Source organism: Rhea pennata, chromosome 13, assembly GCF_028389875.1.
Source record: "Rhea pennata isolate bPtePen1 chromosome 13, bPtePen1.pri, whole genome shotgun sequence".
Lineage (NCBI taxonomy): Eukaryota > Metazoa > Chordata > Aves > Rheiformes > Rheidae > Rhea > Rhea pennata.
The window spans coordinates 22,502,041-22,525,141 of NC_084675.1; the positions used below are offsets into that span (position 1 = coordinate 22,502,041).

General features: G+C 43.1%; 2 protein-coding genes across 2 annotated transcripts in view; one reads left to right on the top strand and one right to left on the bottom strand.

Moving 5' to 3' along the window:
* Window positions 1–18,015, bottom strand: part of GALNS (galactosamine (N-acetyl)-6-sulfatase) — a 50,893-nt gene extending 32,878 nt beyond the window's left edge. The window contains exons 1-9 of the mRNA XM_062586707.1: window positions 17,884–18,015; window positions 13,696–13,819; window positions 12,559–12,633; window positions 11,362–11,464; window positions 8,451–8,594; window positions 6,093–6,159; window positions 5,847–5,974; window positions 4,891–5,030; window positions 3,567–3,670 (exon numbers count right to left, since the gene is read on the bottom strand). Of these exons, the coding sequence (XP_062442691.1) occupies window positions 3,567–3,670; window positions 4,891–5,030; window positions 5,847–5,974; window positions 6,093–6,159; window positions 8,451–8,594; window positions 11,362–11,464; window positions 12,559–12,633; window positions 13,696–13,819; window positions 17,884–18,003 (1,005 nt within the window). The 5' untranslated portion in view covers window positions 18,004–18,015. The remainder of the gene's footprint in view (window positions 1–3,566; window positions 3,671–4,890; window positions 5,031–5,846; window positions 5,975–6,092; window positions 6,160–8,450; window positions 8,595–11,361; window positions 11,465–12,558; window positions 12,634–13,695; window positions 13,820–17,883) is intronic.
* A 7-nt stretch (window positions 18,016–18,022) lies between these two features.
* On the top strand, window positions 18,023–22,568 carry TRAPPC2L (trafficking protein particle complex subunit 2L). Its single transcript, XM_062586710.1, has 5 exons — window positions 18,023–18,115; window positions 19,679–19,851; window positions 21,399–21,486; window positions 21,619–21,698; window positions 22,395–22,568. Exons 1-5 carry the CDS (start codon window positions 18,083–18,085, stop codon window positions 22,438–22,440), a joined length of 420 nt encoding a protein of 139 aa, XP_062442694.1. The 5' UTR covers window positions 18,023–18,082; the 3' UTR covers window positions 22,441–22,568.
* Window positions 22,569–23,101: the final 533 nt, after the last annotated feature.

Sequence of the window (23,101 nt, forward strand, 5' to 3'; positions counted from 1 at the left end):
TTTTCTCCCCCTCCTTCCCCCCCCCTTCTTTTTAATAAACTCTCAGTATATACATAACGTCTTTAAGAAAATGAAATCCTTTTGCTGTGGGCCACGTCGCTGGAAGAAATAGTCACCACTGCTGTTATCAGTGCTTTCAAGCTTTAACTCTGAATCAAAGGCGACAATTAATAAAGTCGCCCCCGCCAGGAATGGAAAGGAGGAAAGCTAAATATTTGAAACTGGGTGAACAAATGTCAGGGTGTTTTTAAATAAAATCCTTTTACAGTTATCACAGCAAGCAGACCTGATATCCCTGTCTAATTCAATTTCAATTTGCGCCCCATGGGAGATAGTGAAGAAAAGGTTGCAGTGCTGTCTTTGGGTTGATATGTTCTTTTCTCCTTCAGGAAGCAGGCACGAGAGAGGAAGGGGAGGAGGGTGAGGGAAGAGAAGAGGGGAAGGATTCAAATACGAGCAGAGTATGATTCTTTTTTTCCAGCTGGATCCTTCCAGAAGGCAGATGTGATGTGGGGAATGTTGAAATGCTGATTTGTTATGAATTCACCTGGAAAACATAGCCGAGGAGGAAACTGCAGAAAGGCTGTTTGTGTGTGAATAAACACGCCTGACGAGGGACCAGAATTAACTGAATGTTGATGCCAACAGCAACATAGACTCCCGAGGCAACCCCCTCCCAAACTAAACTGTAAATTCACTGATTGTACCAATTAACCTAACCTCTATCAGTATCCCCGTCAACAGTGTTCACAATCCTGTCACCTAGTTTCTTTTGTTTAAATAAAAAGGTGTTCCTTTTTTAAAACACATATGCACTCTTTAATAAAAGTAAAAGCCTGTATATCAATAAAAGCAAAAACCTATATATAAATGAGATTAATAATAAACTGCCAGACCCCATCAGCAGGATGGGGATGAATCTTCCAGCCAATGTCTAAATTTCCATGGCCAGAAGGCTGAGGCCATAGATACAAGTCCTGATTTTCTGGCTGCAGTTGTGCCAGCTGAAATGGTCACTAGCCCTCAACCTCCTCTTCAAAACATCCATGACTGGAGCTTACTGCCTGCTCTGATCTCCCGGCTGAGCTGCTCTCAATTGCTCCCTGACCCATTTCACTCAGAAGGTCAGGATTAGTTCAAACTGTTTAAATAGAAGGTCTTTGCTAAACCATCTGATTTTAAGTGAAATGTTAGGGAACAGAGCTAGTTCCCACTCCATCTGTATCACATGGAAATAAAAGTTGCCTTCATCTGCAGCTGTCTGGCTCACGAGACAGCCGATGTGCAAGTCTACATCAGTCTCCCACAGGGCGCTGCTGGAGCTCGGTGGCAGACTTGTAGCTTCACAGAGACTCCTGGGAACCACGCTAGCACAGGAGGTAGGAGTCTGCCCTTCAGCTTTCTGTTTGGCACTCCTGAGAAGCTCTTTGCTTCCACCCTGGTTTAAGACTCCTAAGCTTTTGTTTTCTTCATTTCTTTTGAAAAGAAAGAGCAACAAGAGACTTTGAAGCAGTTTTTCCATATTTTACAGTTAGTCGGACTGAGCATGACTTAGAGTGATTTCAACTCACAATAAAGACGTTGTTGAACTACAGAATTCATAAGATAACGAAAAGAAGCCAAAAACATATTAGAAAACATACGGCTCTTCACCTACTACATCCAAAGAGGCAATTATGAAGCAATAACTACAGGCACCCTATATGCAGCGTAACGTGAGCTACATTACACAAAAGCAATGCCAAACCTCTCACCTGCGGTCAGTGCTGCTCTGGGTATCAATGCTGGAGCCTCGATGGCAAGAATACAAGCAGAAAAGACATATAAGTAGCTATCACGTATTTACTTATCAGCAGCATCATATGTGGGTTCAATTCAGAGCAAAGTAGCACATCCTGGGGACAGAGCTCAGAACAACCTTCTGAAGATACTTAAGAGAAGTCCAAGAGGATGTCTGGGAGCATAACACCTCTGGGAGTCATGTCACCTGCCTCTGCAGACATTTAGCAGAGGGCATCATGAACTGGAGCTCAGGATAGGAAAGATTTAAAGTTAAGCACATGCTTAAATGCTGAGGATATCAACAGTGATGCAAGAGGAGATCCTCAGCCACACACTTGCCCGATAAACCATAGGCACATACCTCAGCTTGCTGAGCAGGCGTCTCTGTGCACGTGCTTGTGACAGTAAGGCACCTGGGCACCACGCTCATATATGCAAACATGTTAACTTTGCACAGAAATAGCTTTCACAGAAATTCAACCGTGGCCCAAAGCAGGAAGCCATGCATCACATCAGACTGAGAATGTTTTTCACCACATGAAGTTTCATCATCTGCTACACTACATGCAAAAGACTATCTGTGAGAGTGGCTATATTCTCACAAGCAAGTTATAGCTAAAAAATAAGCAAGCAAAAAGATTTCTCTACTTATGTTCCTAATTATCCTTAGAGTTACTACAATGGAAAGAATTTTTAAAATTTGGTATTTACTTGTCCCTATTTATAATGCATGTTTACTTTTAGCACATTATTCAGTTTGGACATGGAAAACAAAACAGTCAGCTTCAGTTTCACATTCTCATATGTTAGCCCAAGGCTGTTGTAGTTGGCTTGTAAAGGCTTTATGGAAATGTTTAAACTTAAACAAAAAGACTGCTTTCATTTCCAATTAAAAAAAAATATAAAATATATTCCTAGTAGGTTTTGTGAACTAAGCTACCCTTGCTGCCCTCAGTTGCAGACCTAAGCTATCTGACGGCATCCTCCTAAATGTAAATAATAAATTATCATTATCCTGACTCAACTAAACCACTGAAAAGGAATGTAACTTAGAAAAATAAATGCTTTATTTATGATTAATTTGTAGTCTTAAGCACAATGCCCAATTAATGAAGTATCACTTTCTTCAGGGGTAAGAGATGCTCACAAAGGGGAAGGAATATGTATTATTTACAGTGAACCCTGCCTGTAGAAGAATTAGTTGCATCTTTCTTCAATGAGAACTGAGTCAACAGAGGCGAAAATTGCCATCTGAGGATTATTTTGAAGTGATCATATATGAATTTGTGTACAGGCAGGCAAGTGCGATATTCTGGTATCTAGACCTCCATGAGTGGATCTGTTACCAAACACCAAAGTGAGAATGGTGAGGGTCATATCACTGGATGCTTCAGGATACAGCGTGTGGGCAGCATGCTCCTATCTTAGACCAGGATATACAATAACAATGTGTCTTTGTAGCTCCAATTGCTTTAAGTAAGTAACCCACTAAAAATACAGTGGGCCAAAAGAGTAAAGAGTTTAAATAGACTAAGAAGACAAAAAGAACAGATTGCTTGGAGTTCACAAAAGTGTTGATCATAGACACTCTAGATGCAAATAATGAACAGGAATGGCATCATTCTATAGGCGCAGCATTCAGCTCCTTATTTACATAGGTGTCTGGACTGACAGGTGGGACATGTTAGAAATCTGATCCAAAGTCCACTGAATCCAACAACAACCATTCCCTCCACTTCCATCTGTGTAAGATTGAGAAGAAACTGTTAAAAGCATATACTCACTTCTCCTGCAGGTATATGTCCAGGCCACCAAGCAATAGCTGGCTCTCTCATGCCACCTTCAAAGGTGGTTTGTTTTCCACACAGAAAACGACCATTGCTTCCACCTAGAGAAAGAAGAGAAGTCACATAACCTATGACATGCCAATATAATATTTCAAAGAGACACTGTCAACTAGGAAATTTTTAACAAATTTTGATTTCTGCACAAATCCTTCTTCAAATAACATGTCCAGAGTTATTTTATTAAAACATCTCTTTATGATCAAATTTTAGGAGTGCCTTTTCAACACAGGGAGAAACTGACTGTTAAACACAACTTATTATTAACAGAATAAAGAACAAAAAAACACACAAAAGACTGCTGGCATTTTCTTTCTCTTTAGGTTTGTTAACTGTTGTTTATATGCTAAAGGAAATCTGACACTTTCAGACAGAAATAGCTTTTTTTTTTTTGATGATCATTTTAAAATACTAGAACAGTATTAAATACAGATTTGCAAATAAGAAAAATAACTATACATTCCCTGAACGCTTACTCTTGGAGATAACAAGTGATTTTGCAGGAATATCCTGGGTTTTAAACTCAAACTCACAGCTGAGCTTACTGAGAAACAAACAGGGAGGTCCCACAACTGATTCCAGGTCACACAAAGGCAAACATAGAGGCTCAGCTAGAATGAGAACTTAGGATACTCCTGGATTTGTGGTCCAATAACCACTAGACAGTCTGCCTCCAAATAAATGAGAGTTGGTTACAAAATCAATTTGCAATGACTCCATTTGAGAGAAACAATCACTTAAAAAAAAAAAAAAAAAAAGGAAAGAAAAAGAAAAAGAAAACCTGTGAAGTCATGCAATTACTTTTTCTCCTTGATATTTTTCACAAGAGCTAACAAAAGAGGGACTCTTGAACCCTTCCTAATTACTCAGAAAGCTCAAATACACATTTAGCAGATAGACTAAAAAACACTGCTAAGTTACTATGCTTAGACCTAAATACATTAAAAATATTCACCCATTGACAGTGGAGCACAAAGTGGAAATGTAAGCAGATGAACAGCCATACTCGATTAGGTCAAAGGTCCACTTAGCCAAGGATACCTTTTCCAACAGTGAGTTGACTCTAAAATTGAATGCTTTGGACTTTGAGGCTTTTTGTAATCACAGAAGGAACAAAAGAGAAAACTCCAGATCCAGGTCTCTCTCTCTCTCTCTCTCCCCTTTTTTCTTTCTTTTTTTTTTTCTTTTTTTCCCCCCTCCTCAGACATGGAGACTGACACCTTGACTTCAACGCCCCAGTCCAGGTTTTTCATCTGAGACTTACCTTGTTTAGGAGCTGAAATGAGAGCAGCACCATTATCAGAGGTGAAAAACACAAAAGTGTTCTCACTAATACCCAGCTTCTGAAGATGTTTTAAGATTTTTCCAATGCTATCATCAATTTCTCGCACAGCATCACCATACCTGAAACAGAAGCAGATGCAAAACATTAAGGCAGCAGAAGAGGAAGAGCCCCACACAGCACAATGAACTGTAATAAGCCATGATGCTTTCAGTAGACACAATTTTCACCTGTGCTGCAGAGAAATTAATTCTCATGCATCAGATACTGTAATTAAGTTTTCCAGTGTCACTGCAAAAACTCATGTCTCTTACCTTCAGAGAGCAGCTCCTCTTGGATATTAAGACTCAAGAGTTCGTTCAGATCTGAGCCACTCTTGGACAGAGACCAGCAATTGAGATAAGTATAACTAAAACATTGTCAAATATAGGTGAAGCCACTTCAACACAGGCTTGAAGCTAATAACATCATTTTGCTTACAGACGTCAGTTTGAAACTTCAGTCTCAGAAGTAAGGCTTACAAAATCTACACAGCTACCCTTTGCCTCCTATAAGCTGCATTTTTCACGTATGCTTTTCTGCTTGCTGTTCTGATTTATATGCTTTTAAAACAGGCACTAATCATACAAAAATCTTCCAAAAATCATCTATGCCACGTTCAGCACTTCATTACTCACACAACTGGCAAAGGAGCTTAGACTCCACCACTCTTCCAACACATTTTAGTCATATGATCTTCATTTCAGGTTATAGCAAAAGTATTAAAGAACACTCCAAGCAAGACTCTCACTAATTAATATATGGTCATGTATTTCAGCATGCACAAACACTTTTGAGAAACGATCCACATAGCTGGATATAATAAACATAGCTTTGTTTTTCTGTTTCTGCAGCATGAGGTATTAATTAAAATAAAAATAATAATAAAAAAGACTTACAGTCCTCTCTGACTAGTACCCAGGAAATGTTTGGAGGCATAAACAGGAGCGTGGGTAGCATCAATTGCCCAGTATAAAAAGAATGGCTGTTGGCTGGCCTGCTGCCTGCTAATAAAATCGAGAGCTTCCTGTAAACAACAATAAAAATGAATTTAACAGAATCATCCTCTGCCATCTAAGTCTCTCCACGAAAAGGAGCAAAAAGTCACTGTGCGTTAAAAAAATCAGTATTAAAAAAGACAGTACCTGCAGGTAGATCTGAGTTAAGTTGGCTTCACCTGTTTTCAGATCAATTTTGAAATCTTCATAGTATCTTAAGATAAAATGAATCAGACAGGAAAAAAAAAAAAGTAAATCTTGAGGAATATACAGCACAAAAGGCTTTTTGTCCCCACTACTTACATACACAGGTCACTGTTACTACTCAGCACAGGGCACAATCACTTACATAACCAGCCAATTCTCTTTAGACATTAAAAAGAATGTCACCCTGTTTTTTCTTACAGGAGAAAGCAGTACAATGAGTAGATCCAAATTAATGATGGCTACAAGATTTGGACAAACCTGAGTCACCAGTTTTTCACTGGAAACTGATAAGTATGCAAAACTGACTGAATACTGATACCAACACAGGTAGCAGTTTAAACATTGGATTTAATCTCATGCTATTAGAATAGGTGCAGTATAGTTAAAATCATATGATGCTACTTCTTGAATACAGAATTGTTTGATATGTGAATAAAATTTTCAGAAGTACACAAACAATTTCTGTGAGATAATGCAATCTTGGAATCAGAACCTGGGCTGCTCTGAAAATGCTCAAAAAAGCTGAGGTATTTTGAGACACCAGTTAAGCAAAGAATGGAGGGGAAGAAAAGTCCTCAGGTGAGTAACAGAAAATGAAATAAGATGGTAACAGGCTCAAAACTCAAAACAGGCTCAAAATGGGCAACAATGGTATAGACTGCAAACTTGGAGCCTAGAATGGTGTTACACAAACAGACAAAAGGTTATTACAAACAGGAAGAGAAGGAATAAAGAGGTGTTTCAGCAGGGAATGGGACCAGCTTCCAAGGGCAGTAGTGGACTGAAATCATCACAGCAAGTCTTTAAGGCACCACTGAGTAAGCAAACTTCTCCAAGAGGTAGTCTACAGCAGTCATGATCTCTCGACGGTCCATGGGCAACTTGCAGGTTGGTCTTGGCACTCAGACCTTTATTAATTGTCAGGATCAAACACCTAGCTTTGTATTTAGCTGGCCTGCTGACAGCCAAATCTGGCACATCATCCCATGCTGAAGTGTTCTCTAGCACCTAAGACGATCTTGGACACTCCTAAATCCCTCTGATGTGCTGAGATTTGAAGCCTCTCAGACTGTACTGCATACCAAGGTAGTCAAAAATTCAGAGGTGCTACCCTATAGTTCAGTACTAAAGCAGCTGGATTTTAAATTTAGATGATAAGTTAGAGATGAGAAGACAGCATTCCTGCAAAAAGGTGTTTATGAGTATAGAATAAAGTTTAGCAATCATCTAACATGCCAAAACTCTGAGAGGCTTTAAAAAACAAGATCAATATTGTAAAGGTAGGTCTGTATTATCTCAGCTTTGACAGAAAAAGTCAGAGCCATAATCACAACTCAGAAGCAGCGGGCACTGCCCAGGCAATACTGCTCCAATACTCTTTGCTGCTAGCACTGCCTTCAAAACCTCTTCTTCACCCAATTAAGATTATCCTTGCCTCCTCTCCTAGCTGTTAAATTCACATACCTTTTGATGGTTAATCTGTACCTTCTTGTCTCCTCCTGCCTTGTGCATTTTCCTACAAGGCCTTCCCTTCACTCTGTCTTAGCTCCAACAAAAAATTGCCACCTAGGCTTTTAAGGCTGGATATTGGCCATCCCTGGACTAGAGAGAAACTCCTGTTCAGAGGTGTGAGGACAAAGCAAGAAGTGAACTAACTGACACATGATGTTGTGGAGAGCAGGAAAAAAAACAGATGGGTTTAGAAAAGAGATAAGACTAATTCACAGAGGACAAGTCAATGGCTATTAAAACAGAAAGACTTGGACACAACCTTCAGTTTAGGAAGGTGGACAAGTATATTAAAGGAAGGACCATTCCACATGTTCATTTCTTATGCCCCTTCCATAAGCATCCACGACAGATTGTCATTGTGGAGCATAATGGATTAAATCAGCCTTGGACCTGACCCAGGGTCAGAAGGGCTGTTTATGTGTTTCAGGTTCTTTAAGTATCTTTTCTGTATCGGCTGACTGCACACAGCAGAACTGAGGAAGTACAGGCATTCTGTAACGCGTATTTCAGATCCTACCGAAGGCAGGATATTCCTCATGCCCGACATGCTATAAAAGTCAGGCTGGACAGGCTGAAGTCACCGCAGATGACCACCCACCCAGCTAAGCCTGCAAGTCTGATTCAGAAGCAGCTTCTGTTTTCACCAAGTCTTTTTCACTGAAATGGTTTGTTATGGTAGCACTTGTCTCCCAGCATACTAATGTGAGCAGCAAAAGCACAGAAAATAGAGTGCCAGCAACTAGGTAATGTTTTTGAAAGCAATTGGCAGGCAAGTGGCTGAATTACCTGCCAATCATCTCCCAATCCCTATACACAGGGATATTTGGGAGTGCTCTGTTATCATAAGGTCCAAAATGGCAGTTAGGGGATCCAAACCATTCATCAAACCCATGCTTCAGGGGGTGGAATTGGGGCCTGTGACCCAGATGCCTAGGAGCAAAAGACACAGAAAAAGTTCAGCTTCTGCTGCATAGAAGGAAATAACAATTTCATGAGAACAGCATGCAAGAAACAAATCTTTGCCTAGGAAAAAACCTTCAAGTATTTTAATCAAATAAACAGCTGCAGACCAATGTCTTGAGCTTTCTTATACTTGTTGTAAATGGATCCATGCAGACTCACTTCACAGCTTACGTATATATCCTTTTTAGCCTACCACCCTGTCTTTGTTGTGTCTTCTCTCATGCTGTCTCAGTGATCTGTACTGATGGACTACACTGCCCAAAGCTATTGCAGAGAGGCATATAACATTCCCCTTAAGGATTCTGATCAATGACAAGTCACTTTTATCCTAAGCTGTAAAAACATATTGAATTTGCATTTGTTTTATGGAGTTTTCATGCTGCCAAAATGGTACAAGGGGACCTGAATGTAAATGAGAATGAGTTCTTCACATGTACATGTGAACATAAAATATGTTTAGCTACTCCTGATGAAAGCTCCATTCCAGTATACAGCTTAAAAGATTTTCCATCTTTAACTTCAGGATGAAGCTCCTTTCTAATCTACAACTTCTGGCCTGCAAACTCTCCACTTCCTTCATTTATACTATCTTGAAGGCAAAAAATGTCCATCCTCTCCCTGTCTCTACAGGAGATCTCTGTAGCTAAATGTCTATTCATCATTCTAGGTTTGATTCACAAGCCTACATCTGCAACCTGTCCATTTTGTGCCATCACCCTCTGCACACTTTTTGAACATAAGGAACATAAAATGCATTACCTGAACAAAAATGATCCATGATGTCATTTTGAGCTTTTCCAAAATGAGTTATAACAGAAAATAATCATCATTCCAGCTATGATCACATCTTGCAATGTAACTAAAATTGCATGTCTTATGCAGGACTCTCCTCTTTCTTCATTTGTATACATTCATGTGCAATACAAAGCTATGCCTAGCTGTTTCCACAATAATAGGGGACACGAAAATTTATTTTGTTCTAAAAAAGCACCAAGAGAACTTGAAAAGGAAGAGAAGAGACATGAATAAGCTATGAAATAATTACTGAAATGCAGAAGGTAGATTGTTCACTCTCTCTTGCAATGTAAAAGTAGAGGAGTATTTAATGAAACACAGCAAATTCTCGAATGGTCATAGAAAATACCTGTCTTGCACAACATAAACTGCAGAGCTCACTGTCATAGGACACCATGAAAAGTCTTTGAAAAAGGACACTAAAAGGATACAAAATCTTATGCTGTAAAGCTTAAAAAAAATCTTTTAAAATTCTAAGAGGGAGTAGGATGAGACTCCAATTTAACTACTGCACTCTGCATTTTCTTATACCTTTCTAGGAAGTAGGTGATGTCCACAAATGCCAGAGACTACTGCTATGCAGTATTGTTCCCCGGTCCTGTCCAGTACAACTCCTGAGTGCCCACTGATAGCACATTGTACATTATATTTAGTCTACTTCTTGCTAACAGATGCAGGTCCTTCCAGAGCTGCCATTTTCCAAATAACTGTCTGGAACCAATCTGTATTTACATTGTTTATTTCTTTTCCCTGGGTGTATGAATTTACATTTATTAGCACTGAACTGCAACTTATTGCATTCAGCCCACTGATCTGATTCTTCATGGCCACTATGCTATTTGGATTTGTGGTAATAAATAATTCACTGTCTTAGGTTAGTTTGCTTCTTTTCCAATTTCAGCAGCACTGTTGAATTCAACTTCAATGCAATCACATTTTTCTCTAACTTGTTAATGAAACTGTTAAATAAAATGTATTTCATTACCTTCCTAAAGAGTATCCCCCTTGGTACCACTCCTGTCAAAAGTCTTTTTATTAACAATTACTCTGTTAACCAAGCAGTACTTGTCTGCAGTTCTGAAGCTGTTATTTATGTATTTATTTATTATAGCACTATCCCAAACTGTGAATTAACTGTTCAGATATCTCCAAACCTAATGAGATTCCATTACAGCCCACAAGCTCATTTGAAATTTGAATGTTATAAATACACCAGTTTCAAGTATTAAACCGGTAATTCCACCAACTGTAGTTGTTTGGCACAAGTACCTTTCAGGTTTTCCCCTTCCTGCCTTCACAGGCATTGCTGAACATTGTTGTTTGCAGAAGATACAGAACAACTTCTGAAAGGTTTACTGTACTCCCATGGAAGTCAATAAAGCCAAAGCAGAAAATTCCAAAGAGTATATTCTGGTCAAGTCTATGTCTCTTCACTTTGACCTTCTATGCTAGGTCAATGGTTATCAATATAGCTCGGACATTAATCCAACTGTCTTCATGCATCTGCATCTCTGTTTCACAGGAAGATGCCTCTGTCCTAAGAATCTTGCACAATTTAGTCTACTCTATCAACAAAAGAACAATATATAGCAGAAGCCAAAGATAAAAAGCATGTAGGTGCTGAAGGCAAGTTCTAGCAGAACACCTTAGCATTTTTTTTTTGGGGGGGGGGATTAAATTATGTAGTGTGGTACATGGATGAAAGCCCAAAGAGCTGAAGTGTTTGTATATATATGAATTATAGTATGTATTTATAATGATAGCACTCAGTTCTGAAATTAATCACAACAGGGGAGGAGATCTACCACAGGTTTTGAAAGAAAGATAGACATCTGAGCTTCAGCACATTTTTTCCTCCCAGCTCCAGTTGTCCTCCTCCTTCACAATATATGTACTTGAAAACTGAATCTTAAAGCAAAAGATCTTAAAATGAGTTTACCATTTGCCAATGATCTTATTGATGTATCCTGCTTTCTTCAGCAACTCTGGAAGCAGTAGTTCAGAATCTGGGATTCCTCCTACTATATCTTGTGGCGTGTATGCTGTGGAAAACCAAAACATTCTTTCTGACTCTTACAAATGTTAGGGCAAACAGCTAATGGCTATCCATGATTAGAAGGATTATTTAAGCAGAACAGAAATAGCAATTAGTTTGATGTTCCAGCAATATCACTCTTTAGGAATCTAATTATCTGAGACTAAGAGATGAAGAAAACAAGTTGATTCAGCAAATACATGTCTGAAGCAAAGAGAGATCTCCACCCACTTCCATACCATGGCCAACAAACAAAACGGGCTTCGGGCACAGCATTAAGGTGAAGCCCTTGAAAGGGAGGTCATAAAGAAAACAAATACTTCAGGAGTGCACTGGAGTTGTTTCACTTTTACTCCTGCAAATTTACTCGGTATTTTCTAAAACAAAGGCATTTTCCTAAATCAAATGATTAATAAACCTGACTAGGCTGCAGGAGCTGAAAGAAATGGTACCACTCACACACTGTCAGCAATTCTTTGGCCCTTGAAAATCTAAGATGTGACTTTGGTTAGCAAGGAGATAGCCAAGCATGCATTACTGATTCACATGGTGTGAATCAGTATGTAGCTGCTGATTCTTGCCCAAGCATGTATGGTCTCACATGGTGCCTGTCATTTTGGAACCAGTCACAGTAACTAAAATGAACACAGGGACATCATAAGTTGATACTCTTCCTTGGAAGCACCATGGACACAATGGTACTACACAACCGCCCTGGCTAACCTAGAGAGGAAACTGGCTCATGAATAAACTTCTAAGCAGTTTGTAGTTAACCTAGGATGTTAACGGTATACCCCATGTGACTGACTTTCACCAAATATCAACTAGCCTACCCAGAGGAACCATACCTCAGCCAACAGACCAAACAGATTAACCATCCCTATTTGTCTCTTCATTTGAGGAAGTTTTCTGCCTTTAGCTTAATGAGGGGGAAGCAATACATTTCACACTTATTACCAGCCATTATCAGGGTAATCTTCCTGTGCCACTCTGGAGGATCCATAAAGGAAAATCACTGAGCCAAGTCTTTGTTCAAAGCAAAACTTCCTAATAAATACCAAGTAACAAAGAGAGAAGGCAAATCTGTAATAAGGCTCATACCGTTTCTGGCATGTGCATTTGTGGTGTAAAAGCCATTCCTGATTGGGAGACGGCCCGTCAACAGTGCTGCCCTTGCTGCAAATAACAACAAAGATCATTTTATTTTACAAGCACTCTCTGCTTAATATTACGGCATTAAGGCTGAGGACAGTGCACTCAATGACTGATCACTCACATGGGAACAGGTACAACTCCCTTCCCAAGTGAGCCACAGAGATAATCAGGTTCTGATATGACACCATCACAGTCAAATCTGACTGGAATTTAGCACTTGTATTAAATTAGTTTACCCACTACTGAAAAGTAACTCCTTCCAATAGGAAGCGAAGCAGCCATTCTGTATCAGTAATGATAAATGGAATACCTAGCATATACATTTAAGAGGAAATCATAACTCAAACAGACTGCGGGCTTAGGCTAGCATGCCAGAACAAAAGTCATGTAAGAGTGAACAAAAAGAACCTGTCTCTCTCTGATGATGTCCTGAAGGACAGTCACTAGCACATTGACAAATTTTTTCCTAAATGAAACACCAAATAGAAAGTCTTTGTTTCTTATTCTTGTTTTGGTACTTGGTTGCTAATCAAATTGAAAACAAAACAAAACAAAAACAGCAGTACGGATACAAAATAATCTGCATCTCCCAGACTCAGGTGCTTCTTTTGTCTGTTGTCCCTTCCCCAAGAATCTTGCAAGCCACCAGGGTCAACGGTAGGACAAAACCTGCTGTTGTTGCTTGCATGAAAGTCTCACCAAAGACAGCAGAATCAGATAAATTATGTATTTTTCTTCAACAACAATTTAGATACTGTTTTGTCTGTTAACCCCAAAATAATAAAGAAGAAAAAAACAGTGACTGAGGCTAGAATACTAAAATGGAATATTAAAAAAAAAGATCCTTCAGTTGGACTGATTTGATGACTAAAACACTGCTTTGTATGAACTAAAGATTGCAGGCTTTCCTCTCAAAAAATAAATAAAAGGAAGCAAAATAGAAGATCAAAGCATCAAATGCAAACTCTGCCCTGAGGGTAATCACTGGTTTGGTTGCTAGTTCATGTCAGATGCTGGCAAACATCCCAATCTTCTCAGAAGGTGGCACACTTATATGCTAGTTTAAAACTCAAGTTTACTTACATGGAGAGCAGAGGGGGTTAGCAGTATAAAAATCCAGGAAAAGCATCCCTTCTGAAGCCATCTGGTCTAAGTTAGGAGTTTCCTTAGAAGGCTCTCCAAAAGCTCCCAAATCACCCCAACCCATCTGCAAAAAGAGCACACCGAAAGATGTAAAAGTACTTTTACCTTTCAACAAATGACAATGCTTCTGGGCCCACATAACATTTTTATTTTATCCCTTCATTTCTAAATCTTTATAGCGCTCATCTCTCTTCTCAGGGAGTACTTTACAAATGTGATAAAGATTATCTTCCCAAACATTGTGAGGCAGAGAACTATTTGATTATTCACTGGCAGATGGGAAACTGAGGCACACACGAGATTATATGACTTGATAACGGACACAGAATCATTTATAGCAGCACTAGATAAAAACCCTAACATCTTCACTCCTACTGCAGTGTTTGAAGACCAACCAGTGCATGTGTACCAGGGCAACAGAGGAAGTTACACACAATATGCTCAGTACTGTACAAACCACTCAGTCCCTGGCTACATCTGCCTTTGTGTTGGACCACTGACCCCCAGTCCATCTCTCAGTCATCTGCATCTATCTATCCATCTACACATACATAATTAGTAATGCAAGGAAAAGGGTCTAAATTCAAACGTAGCGCTGCAGGAAAAGAGAAAGTATGTATTTTAAAAGCAAGCTCTGGAGAAAAACCTGCCAGAGGCATTATGTGTCACTGCTTATTTGCAAGACAATAATTTCACCCTGTGTCTCCCCTAATTGAGTGAGGTCACACAGCCCCTGACCAGGAGAACCAGAAAATTGCCATCATGTCTAAATTCACTGCTGAAAACTATTACTGGTAATAATACAAATAAAACTAAGTGACTTAAAACAGAAGGATCTAGAAGAGAACAACTTAATGAGCAATTAGGCACCATGGTTGCTAGAGATTATATTGTGCTTTTAAAAAGGCAATAGCTTTCTTTAATACAGATGTGTATCAGGTGAGCAACTGATATGGAGGGCATAATGTACCTAGAGCTTTAGAAAACCATCTGTCTGGTCCCATTTGAGAGTCTAACATTAACATTGTAGTGGTGCAGTTTGGAAAAGAAAATTGTTGGAGAGCTGCAGAGCTGGTTGTTGAAGACTGAGTGAAGAAGCAATTAAATGGTATCACATACCACTAGGATGCAGAATTAAAAAGGCTTCAACAGGGTCACCTCTGAGTTCTCAGTTCTTCTATATCTTTATCATCAAGGAAGAAAGAAAGGATACTGTGTTGTTCTAATTCACACACAGTGAAAGAGTCACAGAAGTTACAAAAGGATCAAAGGAAAAAAGACCATGAAAATGTATTTTTAATGAATAGTATATAAATAAATAAATAGTTCACAGAGGCTCCAGTCGGGATCTGTGCCTCATCATGTCTTACGCTGTACTAATGCTTCTAGAATGGGCTAATCGCCGTCCCAAGGAGCTTTCATCTTGAAAATTACACATGCTGGCTTGGGGGGGAATATTCTTGAATGGGAAATTCAGATAGACTGCTGGAGGCTCAACTGACCAGAAAAACCCGGCTTACAAGGTAATTATCTTGTACAAGAGTGTGGAAACACTATGAAAACAACAGCGAGATAGTCATGTTGAATTGTCAGAAGGGAGCCAAACAGGCGATAAGAGCTTGCACACCCTTCTAGTCATACACCCACCCTCATCATTTTTTCAGGCAGCTTAAAATGGCACACAGTGCATTGCTATTACAAACATATCTAAAAGACAGAAAAAAATTAGAAGTGAAGCAAAGCAGTAAGATGCTACCAGCTTAAAGGTTGCGCTGGAAACACATACATTTCCTTACTTCTGTGGCTAATACCACTGGAGATTGGAAAAGTGAACAGGTTTTCAGTTGGAAAGAAATCTGTGATTATTTTTGCTCTCCAATGCATTTTTCTCAGTTCAGAAAGCAAAAATTAATGGAGTTAATTCACTTTTAGTTTACTTTTAAGGTAGCAAATCTGAGTTTCTAAGTGCATTTTCTGAAGTGTGTTGGAGTTTCTTTGTCTATACTTGTAGCTGCACCATACTGAGTGCTGTTGCAACTACATCCATTGCTGGTATTAGAAGATACTGCCACAATTATTTTTGTAAGCTACAAAAACAAGTCTTAAGTTTAGAGTGACTTTATTAAGGTTTGAAAAAACAAAATACCCCTCTTCCCAACACTGTTACTAGTTAGTGAGTGGAATCCTTTGCCAAGGACAGTGGAACTAATTGCTTAATCATTATGAATGGACCAGTAGATAAGATGATTAGACACCTAGATAAGGAATGTAGTTGTTTTAAGTACTGACTCCAAAAGACTTATGCATAGGCTTGACTTTACAGATCTGGAAAGTCTTTTTTAAAATTATTTATTTAACAGGACATCCACAGAGAGTTTTGCATTAATACTGTAATGCCTCTAGAGTATGTCACCAAGGGCAGCTCTCCACTACAGGAGGGGCAGGAAATAGAATACGCTGGGCCAGGGTCTTCCTTTTCGATTCACCATTTTTTACATAAATTCTGGAAAGGACTTGAGACAAGAAAGCAACTGAGCACATCGGTTTTCAGAGTATGTCTGAAAGAACACAAGCTTATTAAAATATCCCTGTAGCACACTGCTGAATCTGGAGATCATGCCGCCTAGAAGGGATCATACGTGAATCCAGAAAACAGGCCGCCTAGAAGGGATCATATGTAAACCCAGAAACGATGCCGCCTAGAAGGGATCATACACACCAGGGAGAGCACCAATCAGCAAGAGTGAACAGGACAGTGCTGTGGGGAGCACAAGGAGGCAAATAAATGTGCAAGACACACTCCGAACAAGTCTTGACAGACCTGCCAGTGGCCCTTGATGTGGGCTTAGGGGAAAGAGTAATTTGCAGAAGGCTCATGGAGAGCCAGCCAGTCTGATGAAACCCCTACTTGAAAACTTCTGCTTTAGCACCAGTACAGACTTTGGCCCAGCACGTGCACCAAGGATCCTGCGAGCTCAGGGGCGATGGTCCCTGCCTCGCAGCATCTCTGTGATGCTGCACATGCCACACCAGCACATTTCTCAGATACCAACAGACCGTTCGTGCCAGCCCAGCCATGGGAGGCGCGGGGCAACCACAGGACCCGCACTGACAGCTGGGGAGGGGCTGCCACCACCCCAAACATCCTCATCCTCCACCCTGCCAGCACTCCCCATCGTCCCCTCTGCCCACAAGGTGACTTTTCCCAAGGGAAGTGTCCCTGCCACATGTCCTCTCCCCGCTAAGGGCCCATGCCTGGTGACAACGTCTCCCCCTCAAAGGGGACATCTTCCAGTGTCCTGCCACAGTGACAGCATGCCCAGCCCCCTGAGAAGACCCTGCCTGGTGACAAGTGTCCCCTACCCAAAGGGACACTCCTCTGTGACAACTGTCCTCCCCCAAGGGGACATCCTTCTGGTGACAAGTGGCCCCTGTCCCCTCCCCAGTGGTGCTCGCCCAGTGGCAATGTCCACAGCCCCCCACGACGGATCCTGCCTGCTGACAAGCATCCCCTGTGCCCCCAAGGCATCCTCCCTGGTGGCAAGCGTCCCCTCCCCGACGGAGACACCCCTGAGGACACTCCTTGGGGGCAAGTGTCCCCTCCTCCACAGAGGAGCACCTCTCTGACCACTGTCCCCCCAAGAACACCCCCTCCCCCAAGAGGACACCCCCCCCATGACAAGTGTCCCTCTGAGGACACCCCCTCTCCCAAGAGGACACCCCCCATGACAAGTGTCCCCCATGAGGACACCCCCTCCCCGAAGGAGACCCTCCCCTCGTGACAAGTGTCCCCCTGAGGACACCCCCTCCCCCAAGAGGACACCCCCCCATGACAAGTGTCCCTCTGAGGACACCCCCTCCCGAAGGAGACCCCCCCCCGTGACAAGTGTCCCCCCTGAGGACACCCCCTCCCCGAAGGAGACCCTCCCCTCGTGACAAGTGTCCCCCTGAGGACACCCCTTTCCCCAAGAGGACACTCCCCCATGACAAGTGTCCCCCCTGAGGACACCCCCTCCCCGAAGGAGACCCTCCCCCGTGACCAGCGTCCCCCCACGGACACTCTCCCCCTCGTGACCAGTGCCTGCCCCCCCCCTCCCTCCCCCCAAGGGACACCCCCGGCGCACTCACGTCGTCCATGAGGAGCAGCAGGAGGTTGGGCCGCGCACCGCCGGGGCCCGGGGCCCGGCCCGGGGCCCAGCACAGGCCCAGCAGCAGCAGCAGCAGCAGCAGCAGCAGCGCCCTCGCCATGGCAACCGCCGCCCGCCTCACGTGACGGGGCGCCGCGCACGTGACGCCGCGCGCGGGGCGGGGCGGGGCGGGCGCCAAGATGGCGGTGTGCATCGCCGTGATCGCCAAGGAGGTGGGGCGGGGCCCGGCCCGGCCCGGCGGCGGTGGGGCCGGGCCGGAGCGGGGCGGTGGGGCCCGCGCAGGCATCAGGGAGGCGGGCTTGAAGCCTCAGGTTGTGGGGCCTGAGCAAGGCAGTACAGTACGGGAGCAGGGCCGGGGCTGGGGCTGGGGCTGTGGGGGCCTAGTGGGGTGGCAGGACTGAGGCTGTGGGGGTCTGAGCGGAGCAGTGGGGCCAGGGCTGAGGCTGTGGGGGTCTGAGCGGAGCAGTGGGGCTAGGGCTGAGGCTGTGGGGGCTGAGCAGGGCCAGGGTTGAGGCTGGGGCTGTGGGGGCCTAGTGGGGTGGCAGGACTGAGGCTGTGGGGGTCTGAGCGGAGCAGTGGGGCCAGGGCTGAGGCTGTGGGGGCTGAGCAGGGCTGGGGCTGGGGCTGTGGGGCCCTAGTGGGGTGGCAGGGCTGAGGCTGTGGGGACCTGAGCGGAGCAGTGGGGCCAGGGCTGAGGCTGTGGGGGCTGAGCAGGGCCAGGGCTGGGGCTGTGGGGCCCTAGTGGGGTGGCAGGACTGAGGGTGTGGGGACCTGAGCGGAGCTGCGGGGCCAGGGCTGAGGGTGTGGGGACCTGAGCGGAGCTGCGGGGCCAGGGCTGAGGCTGTGGGGGTCTGAGCGGAGCAGCGGGGCCAGGGCTGAGGCTGTGGGGGTCTGAGCGGAGCTGCGGGGCCAGGGCTGAGGCTGTGGGGACCTGAGCGGAGCAGTGGGGCTAGGGCTGAGGGTGTGGGGGCTGAGCAGGGCCAGGGTTGAGGCTGTGGGGCCCTAGTGGGGTGGCAGGGCTGAGGCTGTGGGGCCTGAGGGGAGCAGTGGGGCCAGGGCTGAGGCTGTGGGGCCTGAACAGGGTGACTCAGTGAGGGCTGAGGCTGTGGGGCCTGAACAGGGTGACAGGGCCAGGGCTGAGACTGCAGGGCCCAATGGGAGCAGTGGGGCTAGAGTTGAGGCTGTGGGGCCTGAGCGAGGAAGTAAGGCCATGGCTGAGGTTGTGGGGCTGGAGCGGGGTGAGGGAACAGAGCTGGGGTTAGGGCCACAGCTGTGGGGGTTGCAGGGCCCCAGGCAGAGCTGTGACAGATGGGGGGTTGTGGGGCAGGTGCCAGAGACAGAGGTTGGGATGAGCTGGGCAGGAGCAGGCTGAGGCCAGGACTGGGGGGAGGTGGGGGGCAGCTCGAGCAAGGGCAGGGACAGCAGCAGCAGTGGCATCCTGCTGCCATTAGAAGGATTTCCCTCAGAAATCCTGGGAAGGTCCCGCGGGCTGGGGACGGGCCTGGCTGGGGTAGGAGTCGCACCAAGCTGTCAGGAGGCCTGACACTGGTGCGATGCCTGCGCAAACAGTTCTGCTGCCACTGGTGCATGGGGCCACATCTCTTCCACAAATGCTGCAGGATGTAAAGTGCTGTGATGCCCTTGAACGTAACATACTCAGAATAGCTTACTTCTGATGATAGCCATGCTTAGAGCGAAAGCACTGAGGTCACGCTAGCCGTCACTCGCAGGAGTGAGTTACCAATCCCGGTTAACTGAGTTGTCATCCTCTGCAGAACTATCCCTTGTACATCCGAAGCGTTCCGACCGAAAACGAGCTGAAGTTCCACTACACCGTGCACACTTCCCTCGATGTCGTGGATGAGAAGATCTCTGCGATGGGCAAGGCTCTTGTAGATCAGAGGGAGCTGTACCTGGGGCTCCTCTACCCAACGGAAGACTACAAAGTGTATCTTTCTAGTGCCTAAGCAGCACACTCCACTTGTATTATTGCCTTCTTTCCTTTCTCCAACTTCCAATCAAGTTCTTAATTTAAGGAATTGAAGGACTAGGCTTTTATGTTCACCAGGGTGCCTCTTCTAGCATGTGTCATTGTTTTATTTAACATTGCAACAGTGATATCAAAGGTAACAAAAAGAGTGCCAAAACAAGCTTTTTGTCCTTAACAGACGAGTGGCATCCACTGTGTTCCTTTCCTAGCTCAGTGGCCTGCACAGTTGGCTGTTGCAGCCTCAGAGAGAGAGAGGGAATGTATTTAAAAACAAACTTGTGAGAAAAGGCTGAGACCAAGGGAGATATTTCAACTATTATGAAAAGTTCAATGAAAACAGTTGGTTTCAGCTAACATGCTCTAGTGGTGAAAGCCACAGTAAAAGAATAAATGTGAAGCAAAACATTATGCCTCTTTATGGTTTATGTAAACTAAGATAAAATAACGATTAATTTTGCCAATTACTGTAAAAATTATATAAAGTAGCATTAATTTTCCCTTGACTGATTTATGTCAATTCAGCTGTCATTGCACTGGAGTCAGTGGAACTATGCTGTTTTAGAAAGCTTAGTATCTTTTGCCTGTATTGCTGGAACTTACTTTGCTTTGTTTTAAAGCCTTGGCTTCAGGTGGTGAGCTTTTTTTTTTTTTTTTTTTTTTTTTTTAAAAAAACCTAGTATAACTGTCATTAGGCAGATAATATTGACATCCAGCATTCAACAAGACTATGCCTAGGCCGTGCAAGCATGCGTTTATATGGTCTTTATTGCAAAAGCCTCAACAGGGAGAATCTGTTTTCTTATTTGGTGCTACGTTAAAAACATCAGCACAAAATAGACAGACTCATTGACCAGATCGTTGTGTAAAGGTTCAAGTTCGTCACCTTATTTAGCAGCTGCTTCATTGCCCAGCTAGCAGTAAAAAAGCTTACCCTCAGCCTGTGTGTTGTTTTAGCACACAAGGAGGTGCAGTGTCTGGTTTGTCTAGATTTCATAAACTGGATTCTTTATGCTCTGCCTAATTAAAACTGACTGTGACTAGGACAGAGCTTAGACTCTTCAGGTAACATTAGTGAAAGTAGCAGGAGTATGAAGACATCTGTGGGTCGGCTCTGCAGGTGTCTAAATCCTGTACATCTAGCTCAGCTTCTCTAAAATAAGTAGTCAAGGATCACCGCTGTTCTAGTGTTTAACTCACAAAGTTGATCATTTAAACTTTCTTTGGCTTTTTGTGTCTCATAGAATCCCATGGATGGAGGATGTCTGCTGTAACAGACGTGATTTCTGGGTTTTTGTAAACTCACTTTTTAATTTTTGAAGTTCTAGATCCCACTGGCTGGTATTAGATGCCAGTTTTTGCACTTCATCTAATCCTAGTTATGTGCTGGGTACTGTATAAACACAGTGTTTCCTCTCAGCTTGTTTCTTTGACTATATTCCAGACTTGTTTTAGTTACTTTTCCAGTCTCTAGTGTGTCAGAAGCAAATTCCTTAACAGCTGTGCAGATATGGCTACGTGACAAATTCCAAGGTGAAGTTTGTTATGGTGGTAGATTCTTCAAACACAGCACTTCGAGACAATGAGATCCGCAGTGTAAGTGCAGGAAATCAGAATGCAACTAGCCACATCAGTATTTTTGCTACTTCCACTTATTCAGAAAATGCTGAGAAGCAAAAAAAAAAAAAAAAAAAAAAAAAAATTAATTAAACTACAATCCCTTTTCAGATGTTCCGAAAGCTGCATAATTCATATACAGACATAATGTGTAACCCTTTTTATAACCCTGGGGACCGTATCCATTCCAGGTAAGTAGGCTGACCACACAATCTTTGAGCTTTGTTATCTTTTGGCGACTTGCATGGCACTTAAAATCTAATAGGACCAAGAACGTAACACCAGTGGTTGACCAGCACAGATGGAGGTGCTGTAACTTCTTAAAAGCTCTGTTCTCCTTGGGCCATCACTGCATAATAGAAAACTATCTGCTATTCTCATTAGACACTACACTGAGCTTTTTCTAATCTCAGTACTGAGATCAGAAACATTAACTCAAGAAAATAAGAGAGAAGAGTTACCTCTTACTGCAACATAGGTAAATAGACCAGGTTAAATGTTAAGCAGCAGTATTTCTCCCAGGTTTATCCTGGAGTAAGATCTGTTGGGCTCTTCACTATGCATAAATCCTTATGTGGATTGCTAATTGAGGAGTGCTGCCTCCCATTTCTCATCTGGAATCCCATAGCAAGTTTCTGGTAATGTTGAGGTTCTACTGCCTCGGAAAGAACGATTTCTTTCATGTTTTGCTGAGGCCAGGATAAGACCCGTGCTTATTTCAGCTTAATACAGAAGTCACTGTTTACTTGTGGAACATGTTAGAGAGAGAGCAAAACCATCCACTCAGCCCAGGAAAAGCCAGCTTGTTAGCCAGTAACAGGCATTTCTGGTAGTGTAGAGGAGATCTGGTATGCTTCCTTTAATATTTGTTCCTTTCTTCCCTCTAGGGCTTTCGATAATATGGTGACCTCCATGATGATGCAGGTGTGCTAAGACTGTCCAGTCTCTTCAGAGTGCAAAAACATACCCTGGGTACAGGAGCATGCCTACAAAGTGATGTATATATCATCTTCTATGTAATATATTAAATTTATTGTGTAAAATAAACTTGACACTTGCAAGGCCTGCATGCATTTCTACTCTAGCAAATGCAAGCATAGCACAGAAGTCACTGTTCAGCTTTGGTCTTGCCTTCAGGTAAGATGTAAAAGCCAGCTCTTCTTAAAGGTCAACCATGTCAGATTGTTTAGATTTTTTTTTTTTTTTTTTTTGTAGAGAACAAACCTCACACACACAAACATGCAGCTGTGCTCCTGTGCAACTCAGATGTTTCCCTAGAAATTGGGCTTTGTATAACAGCAATTCCTGCTGTGCATATGATTAGAGCAAGGACAGCTACACAAGAGATAGCTAAGAGATTATTATTGGGATCAACCTAGATTTCAGTCAGCTGAAAGGCAGAGATAGCAACAACTGGTGCTGTGTTCCTCACACGCTGGTGCTTCAGAGCAGTTGTTCTAATGTACAAGGTGCACATCAGCAACAAGTAGTCATACTGCTGCTTTTGCCAGTCCCCTTAGCTGCTGCTCCAGACTGTTCATTCCGATAGGAATGTTATGAGCAGTGCTTACCTCAAACATACTTGGTCTCTTTG

What these genes read in the sequence shown, in the direction of transcription:
- TRAPPC2L (XM_062586710.1), top strand. Translation starts at nt 18,083, where the DNA reads ATGGCGGTGTGCATCGCCGTGATCGCCAAGGAG. An exon ending in CCAACGGAAGACTACAAAGT is followed by an intron (nt 19,852 to 21,398) that starts GTATCTTTCTAG and finishes ACAGCTGTGCAG; the next exon opens with ATATGGCTACGTGACAAATT. An exon ending in GAGACAATGAGATCCGCAGT is followed by an intron (nt 21,487 to 21,618) that starts GTAAGTGCAGGA and finishes ATCCCTTTTCAG; the next exon opens with ATGTTCCGAAAGCTGCATAA.